Source organism: Melozone crissalis, unplaced genomic scaffold (assembly GCF_028551555.1).
Source record: "Melozone crissalis strain CALT ecotype California unplaced genomic scaffold, PUWL_Pcris_2 ptg000056l_1, whole genome shotgun sequence".
NCBI lineage: Eukaryota > Metazoa > Chordata > Aves > Passeriformes > Passerellidae > Melozone > Melozone crissalis.
Window position 1 is genome coordinate 3,672,789 of NW_026535834.1, and position 14,051 is coordinate 3,686,839.

General features: G+C 49.8%; 2 protein-coding genes across 6 annotated transcripts in view; both read right to left on the reverse strand.

The window, feature by feature from the left end:
- Nucleotides 1-1,529: 1,529 nt before the first annotated feature.
- On the reverse strand, nt 1,530-9,065 carry AKAP5 (A-kinase anchoring protein 5). Of its 5 annotated transcripts, none has more exons than XM_054286738.1 (3): nt 8,476-9,065; nt 7,835-7,955; nt 1,530-7,139 (listed from the first exon to the last, which is right to left on the reverse strand). In XM_054286738.1, the coding sequence occupies exon 3, from the start codon at nt 6,504-6,506 to the stop codon at nt 3,840-3,842; it is 2,667 nt and encodes an 888-aa protein (XP_054142713.1). In that variant the 5' UTR covers nt 6,507-7,139; nt 7,835-7,955; nt 8,476-9,065; the 3' UTR covers nt 1,530-3,839. The 5 variants fall into 5 exon arrangements, with proteins under 5 accessions (XP_054142713.1, XP_054142712.1, XP_054142714.1 ...); XM_054286737.1 differs by having other exon boundaries at nt 7,824-7,955; XM_054286739.1 differs by having other exon boundaries at nt 7,792-7,955.
- A 1,924-nt stretch (nt 9,066-10,989) lies between these two features.
- MTHFD1 (methylenetetrahydrofolate dehydrogenase, cyclohydrolase and formyltetrahydrofolate synthetase 1) overlaps nt 10,990-14,051 on the reverse strand; it is a 40,846-nt gene continuing 37,784 nt past the window's right edge. Inside the window, exons 27-28 of the mRNA XM_054286802.1 lie at nt 12,307-12,410; nt 10,990-12,125 (exon numbers count right to left, since the gene is read on the reverse strand). Coding sequence (XP_054142777.1) covers nt 12,321-12,410 — 90 coding nt within the window. The 3' untranslated portion in view covers nt 10,990-12,125; nt 12,307-12,320. The remainder of the gene's footprint in view (nt 12,126-12,306; nt 12,411-14,051) is intronic.

Consider the following 14,051-nt stretch of genomic DNA (forward strand, 5'->3'; position numbering starts at 1 on the left):
TTTCTAATCCATTTCTGGTGTCCCAGGGCAGGAAAGAAAATGCAATATTTGTTTGTGCCATCATTGTCTACTGGCAGTTTCCACAAGGAACTTTTCAATGGATACACCTGTTTTCTGCTGGGCTCAGTGTTGACTTAACAGAAAAGCTTTTTATCCCCCTGGAAGCCTTTTTGGGTATGAGTTATACTATTTAAACACCCTTTTCTTTGCTGCTAACATAAAAAAGCTGTGGGAGATGAAAATATTCAAAATGACACAGCAAAGCAGGGACAGGGAACTTGTTGGATGTAGAACTGAATTGTCCCCCCTGAGGAGAGCACTGGCAACATTTGGGACAAAAGCAGCAGCACAGGCTGTGGGGTGAGCAGAAGAACCACTTCCACAATTCAGAGGGCAGCAAGCAATGAATTTCTGGGTAAGGAGCCAGACAGCTCAGAAGCAAGCTGAATAGGGCTATAAAAATGATTGGATATCAGGAAAAAATTCTTCCCTGAGAGGAGTGTCCATCATTGGAACAGGCTGCCCAGGGCAGTGGTGGAGTCACCATCCCTGGAGGGATTTAAAAATCTGTAGGTCTGGGATGTGGCACCTGGGGACACAGTTTAGTGGTGGCCTTGGCAGTGCTTGGTGATCTTAGAGGTCTTTCCCAACCTGAATGATCCTGGGATTCTATGATAATTCCAGATTATTTCAGCTGTTGGTGAGGATGATGGTCCTAAAGTCAGGCCACCCTTTGGTGCTCTGGCACAGCCACATCCTCACAGGTTCCCTGGTTCCCTTTCACAATAGTAAATTTATCATTCCTTCTATGAAAGAATAAATGTTTTATTAATGTTCTACTCTCTAATCATAAGGAAGGAGTAGAGAGTCTTAATTAAGTCATTAGCAGCTGTTATGAGCCTATATTTTGTTCTGTAAACCTGAAAGAATAGATAGTATTAACACTATTAAAAACTTATAACTCCTTTCCGTCGTATTTTGTGCATGTTTTAAACTGTCCCAAGAAATTACATGAAGGACATTATGCAAAAAAAAAAAAAAAAGAGGGTGTGGGACTGATTTGATCTGCCACAGAAAGTGCCAAAGCACCAAATGTGCTGCTCCCCTTCCCAAAATTCCAGCCCCAACCTGAACGCTGTCAGCACCACCCTTGTCAGTCTGCAGAGCCTCAAACATTTTCCTCTGGTGCCACGGGGTATCTAACAGGGAATTTAACCATGGGGCAGCAGGGTGGCTTTTCTTAGCTGCCAGAGATTTGTGATCCTTCACAAATTCCTTACAGCAGTCCCTGGGCAGCCAGGACTCTGTAGTAGAAATGACTGACCAGCAACCCAAAGGAAATGTCATAGAAAGGGCAGAGGAGGAGCAAACCTCCAAGGAATTCGGATCTGCCACCAACATTAAGATTTCTCTCTGCTCACTGTATGACTGCCTGGAAAAGCTGGACACAATGGAGCACCCCTGTGAGTTAATCCTTTCACATCTAAAATCTCTCCATAGCTGCCCACTCAATCACAAGGCAAGAAAACAACAGGTACATTCAGCTTTAATGAAATAATCATCAGTTCTATGTACAGCTATAACAGAGGGAAAACCAGATACAAGAGAGGATGCAAACCCAACCCCTGACATGGAGCAAGTCACAGGGCAGGGCTGGACTGGGCATTTTTGCCATTCTCCTCCTTCTTTGAAGATGTTTCACCTAGAAGGCAGTACTGAAATAACACCAAATCCTCCCAAAACAGCTTAGCAGGCTGACAGAGGCCGACAGTCTGGCCCTGGGGGGTTATTTTGTGTTTATTTACTAAAGCTTGGACATCCTCCTCTGCAGCTGACTCCAGTGGGATCCCACAGCAATGCTGCAGCCCTCTGCTCAGCACCAGCCTGCCACAGTGCCCAGTGTAATCCTGTAAGCCTCTCCCAGCACCAGGATGGCTTTTCCTGGGGTGAGCTGTGGCAGCTCCAAAGGTATGTCTAAAAGTCCTTTAAAAGTCCCTTTTTCAAAACTATGGCAAAATACCTGGAAGGACCAGTATGAAGTACAAAGCCATTAAAATTGTACACACTGAATTATCAATAGCTGATAACTTAATAAACAAATTCACAGGAAGAAAAAGACACTTTTTTTTTCTTTACCACCCTCTGGGTTTTTTTAAGTTTTACTTGCACAGAGATGAGCTGTGGCTCTTGCTGCTGGCAGTCCTCTCATGACATCGAGGAGATGTTTTATCAAGGTTTAAAACATGTTTGTGCACCAGATAGGAGGGACAGGTACAGCCCTTGTATTTCAGCAGGAATCCAAAGCCTGTGCTGGGCAGGGAAATCTCAGTGCACGGTCAGTGAGCAATCACCAAGCACGGCTGCTATTTCTGTGCCAGCTGAGGAACACGCATGAGAATTCTCTCAGAGGAACACACTGCCTTGCCCACAGCTGGACACAAATCCCAGCCATGCAGATGCAATCCCATATTTTTAAAAGGCTCCTTTCTCCTGGGGTGCTGGTAGCTGGAGGTGATGCTCACACACACACACACACACACACGGTGCAAACCCCTCGGGCAGGGCAGTTCTGGGGTCTGACAGCAGTAGGATTGTCCAGGCATTTTCCAGCCATGTCCTCATGTCAGGATTTTTTTCCCCTGAGGACTTTGCTAAGATTGCTCCAGCATTTCCCTGCATGTTTCCGAGCGAGCTCCATGGCGTGCCAGAGCCTGGTGGCAGCAAGCCGGGCACAATGCGATTCCCAAGGGGTGCCTGGGCTGGATGGAGGCGGGAGGGCTTTGAGGGGGGAGCGGTGCGGGACAGGCTCCGCCAGCAGCCGGGGCAGCCAGCGGCACTCAGACCAAATCAAAGCAATCCCAGCCTGTGCCGGCAGCACATTGCAGCTTCCCCAACTCTGCTGACTGCTAACACGCATGCAGCTCACTGCTATTTATATCGCATGCCATGGATAAAAAAATATGCTACATCCGAGGAGAGCTTCAGCACGACACCGGGACGGGGATGGAGGAAGGCGAGGGGGGCGAGGGGCGGGCGGCGGCAGGGCTGCTCCTGCCCGGCCAAGCCCGTGATCCCGCAGGGAATTCTGCCCGTCGAGTTCAATGGTGCGAGAAAGGCTCCCCCAGCAGACGAGGCGCTGTCGCTTTCAGCCCGGGGTCAGCAGGGCGAGGCTGATGCTGAGCTGTAGCGTCTGGAGATGCACAGGCTGCTCCTGACAGGGGACAGGCCGAGGGAAGAAAGGAGAGAGCTCGCTGGAACCCCCGGCTTCGGGCCACAGCACTGACCGCGGCTCCTGGCACCCGGGCCTAGCGAGGGCCGGTCACAGCACAAAGCACAGCCCGGCATTGATGGTTTCTGGTTAATATTGCAGACACTTCGTTCTTCCTCATCTGCAATAAAGGCCCAGAGAGGCTCCAGCTGTTTCAGCGTGCCCCGAATCCACCCCAGCAGCAGGTCGGCCACTTGCTGCCTCTCAGGGCCTTTCTTCCAACACATGGTATGCACAGATCTACAGCGAGAACAGCAGGGAAACAGGGCATGGGGGACAGCAGAGATGTGGCCGTGACAGAAATGCGCCAATAAGTGGAAATACAGTCACTGTAACACCTTAATGTTTCCGCAGCTGTGGCCAGTGGCGCTGTCTGAAGGCCCAGGGGACACGCTGCCCTCAGCAGGGCCTGCCCACGTCCCGGGATCGTTTCACATGGACACAACTGAACGGGCATGCAGAATGAACCACACCGCGGCGCTGGGAGCTCTCCCAGTTCTCCACACACCCCGCAGGCCAAACGGAGCTTGAAATCACTCCCTCTGCCCTTTCTCTCTGGGCAAGGCTGCCATCACAGAAAGCTGTTGTGCTTATTCTGTTCCAGGGCCATTTCGTTGACCAGCTGCTCTATGGATGACTGAATGGCCGCCTTCACGAGGGAGGAGGCGGTTTCTATGAGGAGCAGCTCGTACTGCTCCCCAGTTCTGTGCCCCTGGTCACCCAGACCCTTCTCCTCTGCCTGGGGACCGCCACCAGCCTCAGGGCCCTCTTTTTGACCAACATCAGCGTTCCTGTTTGATTTTTTATTCCCTTTTTGCTTTTTTTGGTGCAAAACTGGGGAAGGCTCATAGGCCTGGTCAGAGTCGGTGTTGTCAGAGTCCTCAGCTTCGGTGATGGTGATGACGATGCTGACACCAGCGCCTGCATTTGCTTCTAGTATCTGACGGCTGGAGCATTCCTGCACACTTGCTGCATCCTCCACACTTGCTGCCTCTTGCACACTTGCTGCCTCCTGCACACCTGCTGCCCCCTCCACACTTGCTGCCTCCTGCACACTTGCTGCATCCTGCACACTTCCTGCATCCTGCACGCTTGCTGCCTCCTGCACGCTTGCTGCATCCTGCACACTTCCTGCATCCTGCACGCTTGCTGCCTCCTGCACGCTTGCTGCCTCCTGCACACTTACTGCATCCTCCACACTCGCTGCCTCCTGCACACCTGCTGCATCCTTCACGCTTGCTGCATCCTGGGCACTCGCTGTCTCCTGCACACTCACTGCATCCTGCACACTTGTGGCATGCTGCAGGCTTGCTGTATCTTGCATACTCTCTGCATCCTTCACACTCTCTGCCTCCTGCACACTCACTGCTTCCTCCACACTCACTGCTTCCTGCACACTTGCTGCCTCCTGTGCACTCTCTGCATCCTGCACACTTGTGACATCCTGCACACTTGCTGCCTCCTGCACACTCATGGCATCCTGCACACTCACTGCATCCTTCATGCCTGCTGCATCCTGCACATTTGCTGCGTCCTTTACCCTCTCTGCATCCTGCACACTTGCTGCATCCTGCACACTCGCTGCATCCTGCACTCTCATGGCATCCTGCACACTTGTGGCATCCTTCACTATCGCTGCATCCTGCACATTTGCTGCCTCCTGCACACTCACTGCTTCCTTCACACTTGTGGCATCCTGCACACTCACTGCATCCTGTGCACTCACTGCATCCTTCACACTTGTGGCATCCTGCACACTCACTGCATCCTGCACACTTGTGGCATCCTGCACACTCACTGCATCCTGCACACTCACTGCATCCTGCACACTTGTGGCATCCTGCATGCTCACTGCTTCCTGTGCACTCACTGCATCCTGCACACTCTCTGCCTCCTGCACACTCACTGCATCCTGCACACTCACTGCATCCTGCACATTTGCTGCCTCTTGCACACTCACTGCATCCTTCACACTCACTGCATCCTTCACACTCACTGCATCCTTCACACTGTCTGCCTCCTGCACACTTGTAGCATACTTTACACTGACTGCATGCTTCACACTTGCTGCCTCCTGCACACCTGTAGCATACTTTACACTCACTGCATCCTGCACATTTGCTGCTTCCTGCACACTCGCTGCATCACCTCTGGATGCCAACTCACTGAAATCAGTTACAGTCTCCTCAGCTTTGCACTCCTTAGAAAGATTTATGCTCTTTTCCAATTCATCCCTTTCAGGCACCTCTTTGGAGATATGAGGGATTTCCTGGCACTCTGTGATTTCAGGGGCATTGTCAGGCTGATCTTTAGAAGCAGGCACTTCGGGAGCAACTGCCCTGCCCTCCTCATCGTCTGTGGCTGAGGGCAGACTCCCTTCCTGCAGTTTGTCCTGGGCTGTTTCATCAAATGTCTCTGAACTGGTTATCTCCAGCTGAACAGTGCACTCCGAATGTTCTGCATCCCGTGTGGGCTCTGTCGGGGGCTCACTCTTCCCAACAGAGGTGTCACTTTCCTTTGCTGTATGGTTGTCCTCTTTCACTGAATCCTGGTCCTTTTTTATTGTATCCTGGTCCTTCTTCTTTGTATCCTGGTCCTCCTTCATTCTATGCTGCTCCTGCTTCGCTGTACCCTGCTCCTCCTGTGCAGAGACTGGCCTGAGGGACTCAGATTTGTCTGTCGGGGACAAATCCTCTGGCTCTTCAATAGCCTTATTCACAACACCCATCACTTCATTTGCTTGAGCACTGCCCTCTGACTCCTCCACTGCTTCTGAGGGGCTGGGTTTTTTCTTACCTCTGGAGAACCTCACACAGGGCATCTTCACCCCAGAGCTCGCCCGTTTCTTTGGGAGTTCTTGTGCACAGCTCTCCTCAGCGTCCACCTCCAGCTGCACTTGGGAATCAGAGGGCACCTTCTTCCGTGAGGAGGATTTCTGCCTTCTCTGAGGCCTGGCAAGGTTTTTGATGGCTGCCCAGGTTCCCCTGGAGGATCGTGGTGGATTGGAAGCCTTGGCCTCCCCTTGGTCAGCGCTGACACACTGGCTTTTCTCCTCTGAGGCTCCTTCGCACGCATCCTTCACAGTCAGTCCCTTCTTACAGGACTTCTTACGCTTCTTAAAACACAGCATGGAGGGTTTTTTAGCTTGTTCCTCTGGTGGGGAACATGTGGCCCCTGTGCTGGGAGTCTCTGCCTCTCTTGGGTTCTCCATTTCAATTTCCTTAGCTGCCTTCACCATATTCTCTTCTCCTTTGTTGGCGTTGTACTGCCGATTTTCCTGATCAATGCTTCAGACACAAGAAGTGCAGAGATGCTCAAAGTGCATTTTTTTCCCCAAACAGATTTCCAAATAGCGTTTGTTGCTTTGTAACGAGCCTATGTGGCAGTAAGAAGAAGTTCTGCTGGAGCTGTCGCATCCACTTTATAACTCCCACTTTGCCTTATTACTCACTTTATCACCTCTCCAAGGAATCCCGGGTAGATGTGCAGCTGAACAGGCTTCTCCTTGGCTTTGCTGGCCTCAGTCACTCTCATCTCTGGAGCAACCCACTTCCAGTTGTGCTTGGTCTAACTGTATAATGGCCAGGCTGACATACCTTTTTTTTTCCCCCAAAGGATGACAAATCAAGCCAAGAATTAACAATTTTTATTCACCCCACGGACCTGGAAGGAACTTGCACTTTGTGAGCTCTCTGCAATTCCACATTGCCCAGGGAGCTGAAGGAAGCACCAGTGGAAGCAGTGGCTGTTTTCTGCCCCCCAGTGACAAGGTCAGACGCTGCTTTGCCTTGGCTTTGGTTTCTGCTTCAGTTCCCCTCGCGTGTTACATGAAATTTGCTGCAAAGCATGACCAGGGCTTTCATCTTTTTATCTGGAACACAATAAATGAGTGATAAGACCCGTAGAGAAATTTTTAAAAAGTACTAAAAAGTTTTTTCTCCCTAAACATTTCATTGTGGGAGGCAGACCAGGGCTGGATGCACTATGGCACATTTTTTTCACTAATTAGCATCAATATCCAACGGCAAAATAAGGCCACAAGATGTCAACCCAGTGATGTTCCATCACAGAAAGTACTATTTTGCTATTTTATGTGGTAAAAAAGGACTTTTTTATATAACTGCCCATATTATGGCGAATACTTATTACACAGGCACACACATATTTCCTTCTCCTACGGTTTGCTAAATCCTTTCCCCACTGCTCCATATGCACTTATAGTTCCAGCTAGGGAAATTACACCCTGAGACAGCAGATATTTTTATCTTTAATGCACCATATGACAATATGCAAAAACAGAGAATACAAAAAGGAGGCTTGAGGAATACAAAAGCGAAATCACATGGTAAGAAGGGAGCTTATTTATACTACGTGCATGCCTCCCATGGCAACCTCAATTAACACCGTGTGTGCTCATCAAAGACATGATGTTGTAAGATGTGTGTCAACCTTAGCAAAAAAAAAAAAAAAAGAAAAAAAGAAAAAAAAAGGAAAAAAGCTCTGCCTCGAAATATCATCAGAACCTTTTGGATAGAAGGATGCAAAAAGGTGTTACCACGAACAGACCAACTTCTGCAGGACGGGCTCGGGGGCTCCGGGCAGGGCTTTACACGGCATTTCGTGCTCTGCTTTTCAGGAGTAGGGTGATTAAAAGGGGGATCCGGGGCACGCTTCCCCCGCAGCACATCTGGGTTTTTAAGAGATTATTATGATTTTAATGAGGCTATTTTAAGGGGAACCGAGCGGAGCTGTCAGAGCCGTGCGAGCGCGGCAGCCGCTGCCCCGAGCGCATCCCGCATCCCGGCCCCGCATCCCGGCCCCGCCGCCCCCGCGCCCGGCAAGTTTTGGGGGCGTTCGCGGGGGCGCAGCAGGACCCGCCCGGCAGCGCCGCTCCCCCGCCGGGTCCCCCCACGGCCGGACCCCTCCGAGGCCACCCAGGGCAGCCACCGCCGAGGCGGCCCCGGGACCGCGCTGCTGCCGCCGCCCCCGCGGGTCCCCCGAGGCGGAGCCGCCCCCGGCCCCGCGCCCCCCGCGCCCTCACCTGCAGCCCAGCCCGGCCCGGCCCGGCCCGGCCCGCTCCGCTCCGCGCGGCTGCGCTGCCGCCGCCGCCTCCGCCGCAGCCGCGCCCCCCGGGCCGGCGGGGAGGGCGCTCCCGCAGCCCCCCGCCCCCCGCCAGCCCCCGGCCCGCCCCCCGCCCCGGCCGGCACCTGCTCGCCGCCTCCTGCCGCCGGGGGTGAGCGCCGCTCCCCGCTCGCCGATCAGCAGCCCTTCCCCTGGCGGGGCAGGATCCCTCGCCCGCTGGCACAGGAACCTTCCGTCCCCTCCCAGGCTGTGCACGGCAGCTGCAGACCCGAAAACCACCAGCTTGAGCTCGGGGTGAAGATCCTCCCGGCAGTCGAGCTGCGGTTTGTAGTTCGGGTCCCAGCGGCAAGGGAGCCCGGAGCACACCCCGCGGGGAGGAGGGACCGCTGGGGGTGTCCTGGCTTGGTGCGAAAGGTTCCTGGCTTGCTCTTGGCAGCTGTTTTTGGTGTCCCACCTAAAACCCTCACAGCCTTCAGCACTCACTGTTGGAGTGCTGCAAGAGCTACACCTTTGGAGGTGGAGATAAGGACAGCCAGCTCTTGGCTTCAAACTAATCCATGCCCAAAACACCAGAGAAAGTGCCTCTGTTATCGGAGCCTTTCTTCTCTCCAAAGCAGCTGAGATCTGACTTAAAAAAATCACATCTCCAGCTGTGATGATTGATGGGAGAGCTTCAGAAAAAGAACTTCCCAGTGCAGCTGATGAACTACAGGGAACTGCAGTTGAGATGCCCGAACGTCCCCATTCATCTCCACGGGGAGCTGACGCCCACAAAGGCTTTACAGACATTAACTGCTTCACAGCGTGTTTGCACACGAGAAACTGAGCAAAGCAGCACTCTGAACTTGCAAGTGGCTTCCAGTGTAGGCCAGGCTTAGAAAAACACACATGGCCTCCCCCCTCCTCAGCTTCTTCATGGGAAAAAAGGTACAAAATGGATTAGTTGGGCTGAAATGCCAGCCAGGAGGGCTGAAAAAGTGCATTGAGCATCACAAGGAATTGCCTTTTTAAAAGCTCCCCTCTGAGATGTGTTTGCTCGCATTCACTCAGGATAATAAATTTCATTTGGAAACAGCTTCTCTCCTGAGGTGGGTGGTGGGTTCTAATTATGATCCACTGCTTTATTAAAGCCAAGTGAGGCCCTTCAATGCAAGGAGCTTTTCCCTCGTTGCAGTTGGAGGCAGGAGGGAGGGAAGCAGACAATGAGGATGGTAATGTGAGGCTGGGGAATGTGGTGGTGTGATGGAGGCAAGCTGCCATGAATCCCCTCGGGAGCACTTTGCATGGAATCCAATTATTGCTGACTCTCCAGGGACAGATGGCAGCACCAGTGGCTGTGGTGAAAGGGAAATAAAAGCCAGGCAAAGGATCAGGTCAGAAATTGGGTAAGCTGGATGGGAGATCCTGGCCCAGCTGGATCCTGTTTTCTTTCTGTGGTGCTGGTGACACACAACAAGCCAACCAAGCAACACCTTCTCCTCTTTCTTGTCCCCAGCACTACTAAAACCACAAGTCTGTGTTATTTCTTACAGGATGTGATGCAGTGCTCTCACAACAGCACAGCACAGGGACGGATGGCTGTTACACCAGCTAAGGACCAGGCTCACAAATAGCCCACAGAGAAGAAATTTGTACATAATTAGTTTTTTCTCCAAGCAACAGGAGGAGAAGAGAACCAGTGAGTACTTTGCTAGGAGAAATTAAGTGTCCTCTGTGTCCTATTTGATAGGACAAGACCTAGCTGGCACCCTTAGCTGCAAAGGAGAGTATTAAAAAAATAACCTATTTATGTATCCATCCTGCAGGAGAAAAGAGAGGTTGGAAGTGCAGGTTAGAAAACATTGCCCTGGAGATGCTTGGGGCTGTTTTTTTGGCCCTTGTGCTTTGTTGTTGTGCAGCAAACCCTTCAAAGCTCGTGCCTGATCCGGCGCTGTGCCTCACTGCAGGAGGGGGACTAGCAACCTCTTGAACCATCTCTCTCAAGCACATGGCTATGATCTCATGCTAAACTAAAAGGAGGCTAATCTTAGCATAAATTTGCACTTATCCCATCTTTCATAAGCATAAAATGAAGGTGGAACACAGAGCACTTGCAGGAAAGCAGTGTAGCAGGGAAGATTAAATGTAGGAACTGACAGCAGCCTTGGCAGCATCCGCTCTGGCACCCTGCTCCAGGGAAGGCTGGGCCCAGGGGCTGCAGGGACCCCCAGCCAGGCTGGGCAGCACTGGGGGAGCCCCTCCTGACCCCCTGCAAGGGGACTGAGCCTGCCAGGAAACCCTTGGCTGGGTTACATCAAAAAGAACATTTCAGGAGGCTGTGAATGCATCTCAAATGCTCTCATAACCATTTTAAGTGTTCTATCTGCTCGTGTCACAACCAGGTAACTTTTATGTAATTATTCTCCCCTCCTGAATAATTGAAGAGATAGAGATCTTTCTCTCCATATCCATATATATATATATATTCACACACAGTATCTGTGTACTACAAATGCTCTCCTACGTTGGTGCACACCTACATCCTGATCCTCCCAGTTCTCACCAAATTTGGAATGTTTTTAGATTCAGTTCTGATACAAGCAGATGGGCCTCATGACTGTTAATTCAGATATTCTGCAGTCAGATGCAAGTATCTCACATTCACAGAATAATTCAGGTAGTTTATTTCCTACAGACAACATACATCATCCAGGGAAGGAAACCAGATTAAAACACACACACCCTGGTGCATTGCAGGCTACTCGTTACTGCAATAATCACTCCTACTTGTCAATACAATGATTGCTGTTGTGTGTAGTTAATCACAGAAATAAATCCTAATTCAGTAATCTCAGTGCATACATTAAAACCCAAAAAGCACTTGAAGTATTTGCCAGTTTATTTGTATTAGTTAAAAAATTGGCAGCAATGCTATCTTCATGTTACAAAATGATTTTTGGTCTGCTGACAAAACCTGCTACAAATCACTTGATCACTATTCACATTCTCTATTGATCAGAAAGGTACCATGTGAAACAAGGCCTGTCAATGGTGTAACTGCACTTATGGTTGAGCAGGAAATGGTTCCAAGGACACATTTGGCAGAAGCCACAGATATGGGCCAGTCCTTGCAGATCTGCTCTGCAGAGCTTTCATTCCATGGACAGAAGAACACAGCAGTCACAGCTGGGCTTGGGCTGTCTCTGATGTGGCTCAGGTGCCTGCAGGAGAAACTCCCAGCAGAAGGCAGGGGAAGCAGTGGTGGAGAGCTCTGGGGAGCAGAGGGGACCCTCCCTGCTCCTCTGAAGTGACACTGGAGGGAGCAGTGCCAGGGCACAGCAGCTCTCCCGTGGTGAGAACAGGAACAGAGGATTCCACAAAGGGGAAACTGCAGCCAGCAAGACTTCTAAAGATAATACATGTGCAAAACCCTGATGGTTAAGACAATGAAAGTCCCAAGACTGTTTCAAACAGCTCCAGCTTTAGGATTTTTAATTATTAAAATCATGTCACTGAATCAAAAGAGGTCATTAAAGCCAAGCTTCTGTATTCTGCTTCAGCTACAATCATGAAGAGGGAGGTCTGCAGAGGAAGTTTGTTTTATATGCTCAGTGTCAACTATCTTGGAAGGCAGTAGTTTAAAAATTATTACAGATTAAAAGTTACTGGTTGATTCTTCAGTACTCATCCTTACAGTCACTCCTTGCACTATATTCTCACTGATGTCTTATTCTGACTTTAAAAAAGATCAGAGCACAGTTCCATTTACATGACTCATCAGGTGTTCTTCTGGGAGCTAAAAACAAAAATAAAATTTAATTACTATTATATAGTACTGCAGGCAACTTTCAGGCTGAATTATAATGAAATGTCATTTGGAAACATATGGCATAATATGGGATTGGCTTAACTCCATTATCTCAAGATCTTTGCAAAAATAAAGCCCAAATATTGAAGGCTTTCAAGAAGGCACCAACCTTAATCATTCCTTTCAGAAGAGCCCATTTACTTCTCCTGACACTGGGTCCAGGTCTATATCATAGAAGCAGGGTCTTGTAGGCAGTCCTGGCATAGTGCTCATCTGGACAACAAGAGACACAATGTTAAATGGCAGTGGCACCATTTTTGGGCACAAGATCCAACACTGAAGACTTGGATGGCAACAGCTCCTGAACACCAACAAACCAGAGAATGATGGCCATGGACTGTTTTGAAGCACCCCATGAGAACCAGAAACTCCTGGCTCAGTACACAGATATGAAGATTTGCTTTTTAAGTTTGATTTCTGCAGCTGCAAGTAACTGAGCCCAAGATTTGGCAAAATACTTGGCTATGCAGCTGACCAGTTCACTGTTCATGGACTTTGCTGTGATGAGACAATTACTTCTGAAGTTTTCTGAGTACTAAAGTGAAGATACAAATTTTAATACAACTTTGCCAGCTGTAAAGTCTCAGTTGATTACAATTCCTTGAGAATCTAGAACTAGACATGTTAAATAATTAGGAATAATTACTGAACACACTCAGAAGGGCTGTTCAGAGGCAGAACTGAGGCTCACAAAGCAGCTGCCAGCACTACTGCCTCAGGCCAGTCCTCTGCACTTGTCCCACTGCTGAGTACCCAGTTTCAGGGATGCAGAACAAGGCTGGCAGGAACTACACCTGGCCTGATTTATCCTTGCAGCTGACAGCACTTCCCCTCCCCTGGGGCAGCATTTAGCCCAGCAGCACACACAGGCTGAACATGGACTCTGCAAGGGTCCCTGACCATGTTTGGTACTTTGTGTCAGTGGCCATTAAATGCTTTTATAAAAAGGGAGAACTTGAAAGGTCTCATTTTCTATCTGCATCACCCTGCCTGAGCTTTCACAGTCAGTATTGTTATGCCTGTCTCCATTAGATTAAACATCTCTTTGGCAACCTGGTATTTTCTCCCTGAGCAAGTATTTTGCACGCTAATCAAATTACCTCCCCATCTTCCTTTTGATAATAAGCTAAGCATCAAGAAGGCAAAGCTCTGGTGGTGAGGTCTTTCCTGCAGTTCTCAAAACTGGTCAGGGAGCTTTTGGAGTCCCAGCCCATTTTCCTCAGCCATTTACAAGTGCTAACACCAATCCCACATGTACTGTACCACTGCAAGTCTTTCAAGGGTTATGCAGAGGTAGCAATCACTAAAGTCCCCTCTTTGTAATGAATTCTGGGGCTGCATTAGCTTTTTATGAGAGCCACTGCCTTCCCAGACAGAGAAGAGGAGGGTCACAGAGAGGACCCCCATTCCTTGTCCTTGTGCTCAGCTGTATAAATATTTTGCTCTCAAGAACATCTCACAGAAGTATTAAGAGGTTCAAAGTGCCCAGAGGGGTTTTCCTGTTCTCAGCTCTCAGTCTCTGGCCACAAAGAGCAAGAAACTTCCTATTTATTTATGTACCACTGGAGACTCATGGAGCTTTGCAGATCTCCACCTCCAGATTCAGAGGGCCACAGCAGGAGCTCAGAGAGTGACATTCAATAGAGTAGGAGGTGCTGAAAATGTGCCTGACTTTGTCATTTCTTGCACTTTCTATTTTGAAATGAACAGTCAATTTTTCCTCCTTTCCTATCCAGAGGGCAGCCCACAGTGGCTACTCTGCTATCTATTACTTTAAGGCAGTCTGCTCAAACCCCAAATTTCCATGCAGTGCAGAATAATTTCCATCCAGGCTACTAATTTTCTGTACAAGTG

Excerpts from the sequence above, each read along its gene's own strand:
- AKAP5 (XM_054286740.1), bottom strand. The coding sequence starts at position 6,506 with ATGGTGAAGGCAGCTAAGGAAATTGAAATGGAGAACCCAAGAGAGGCA.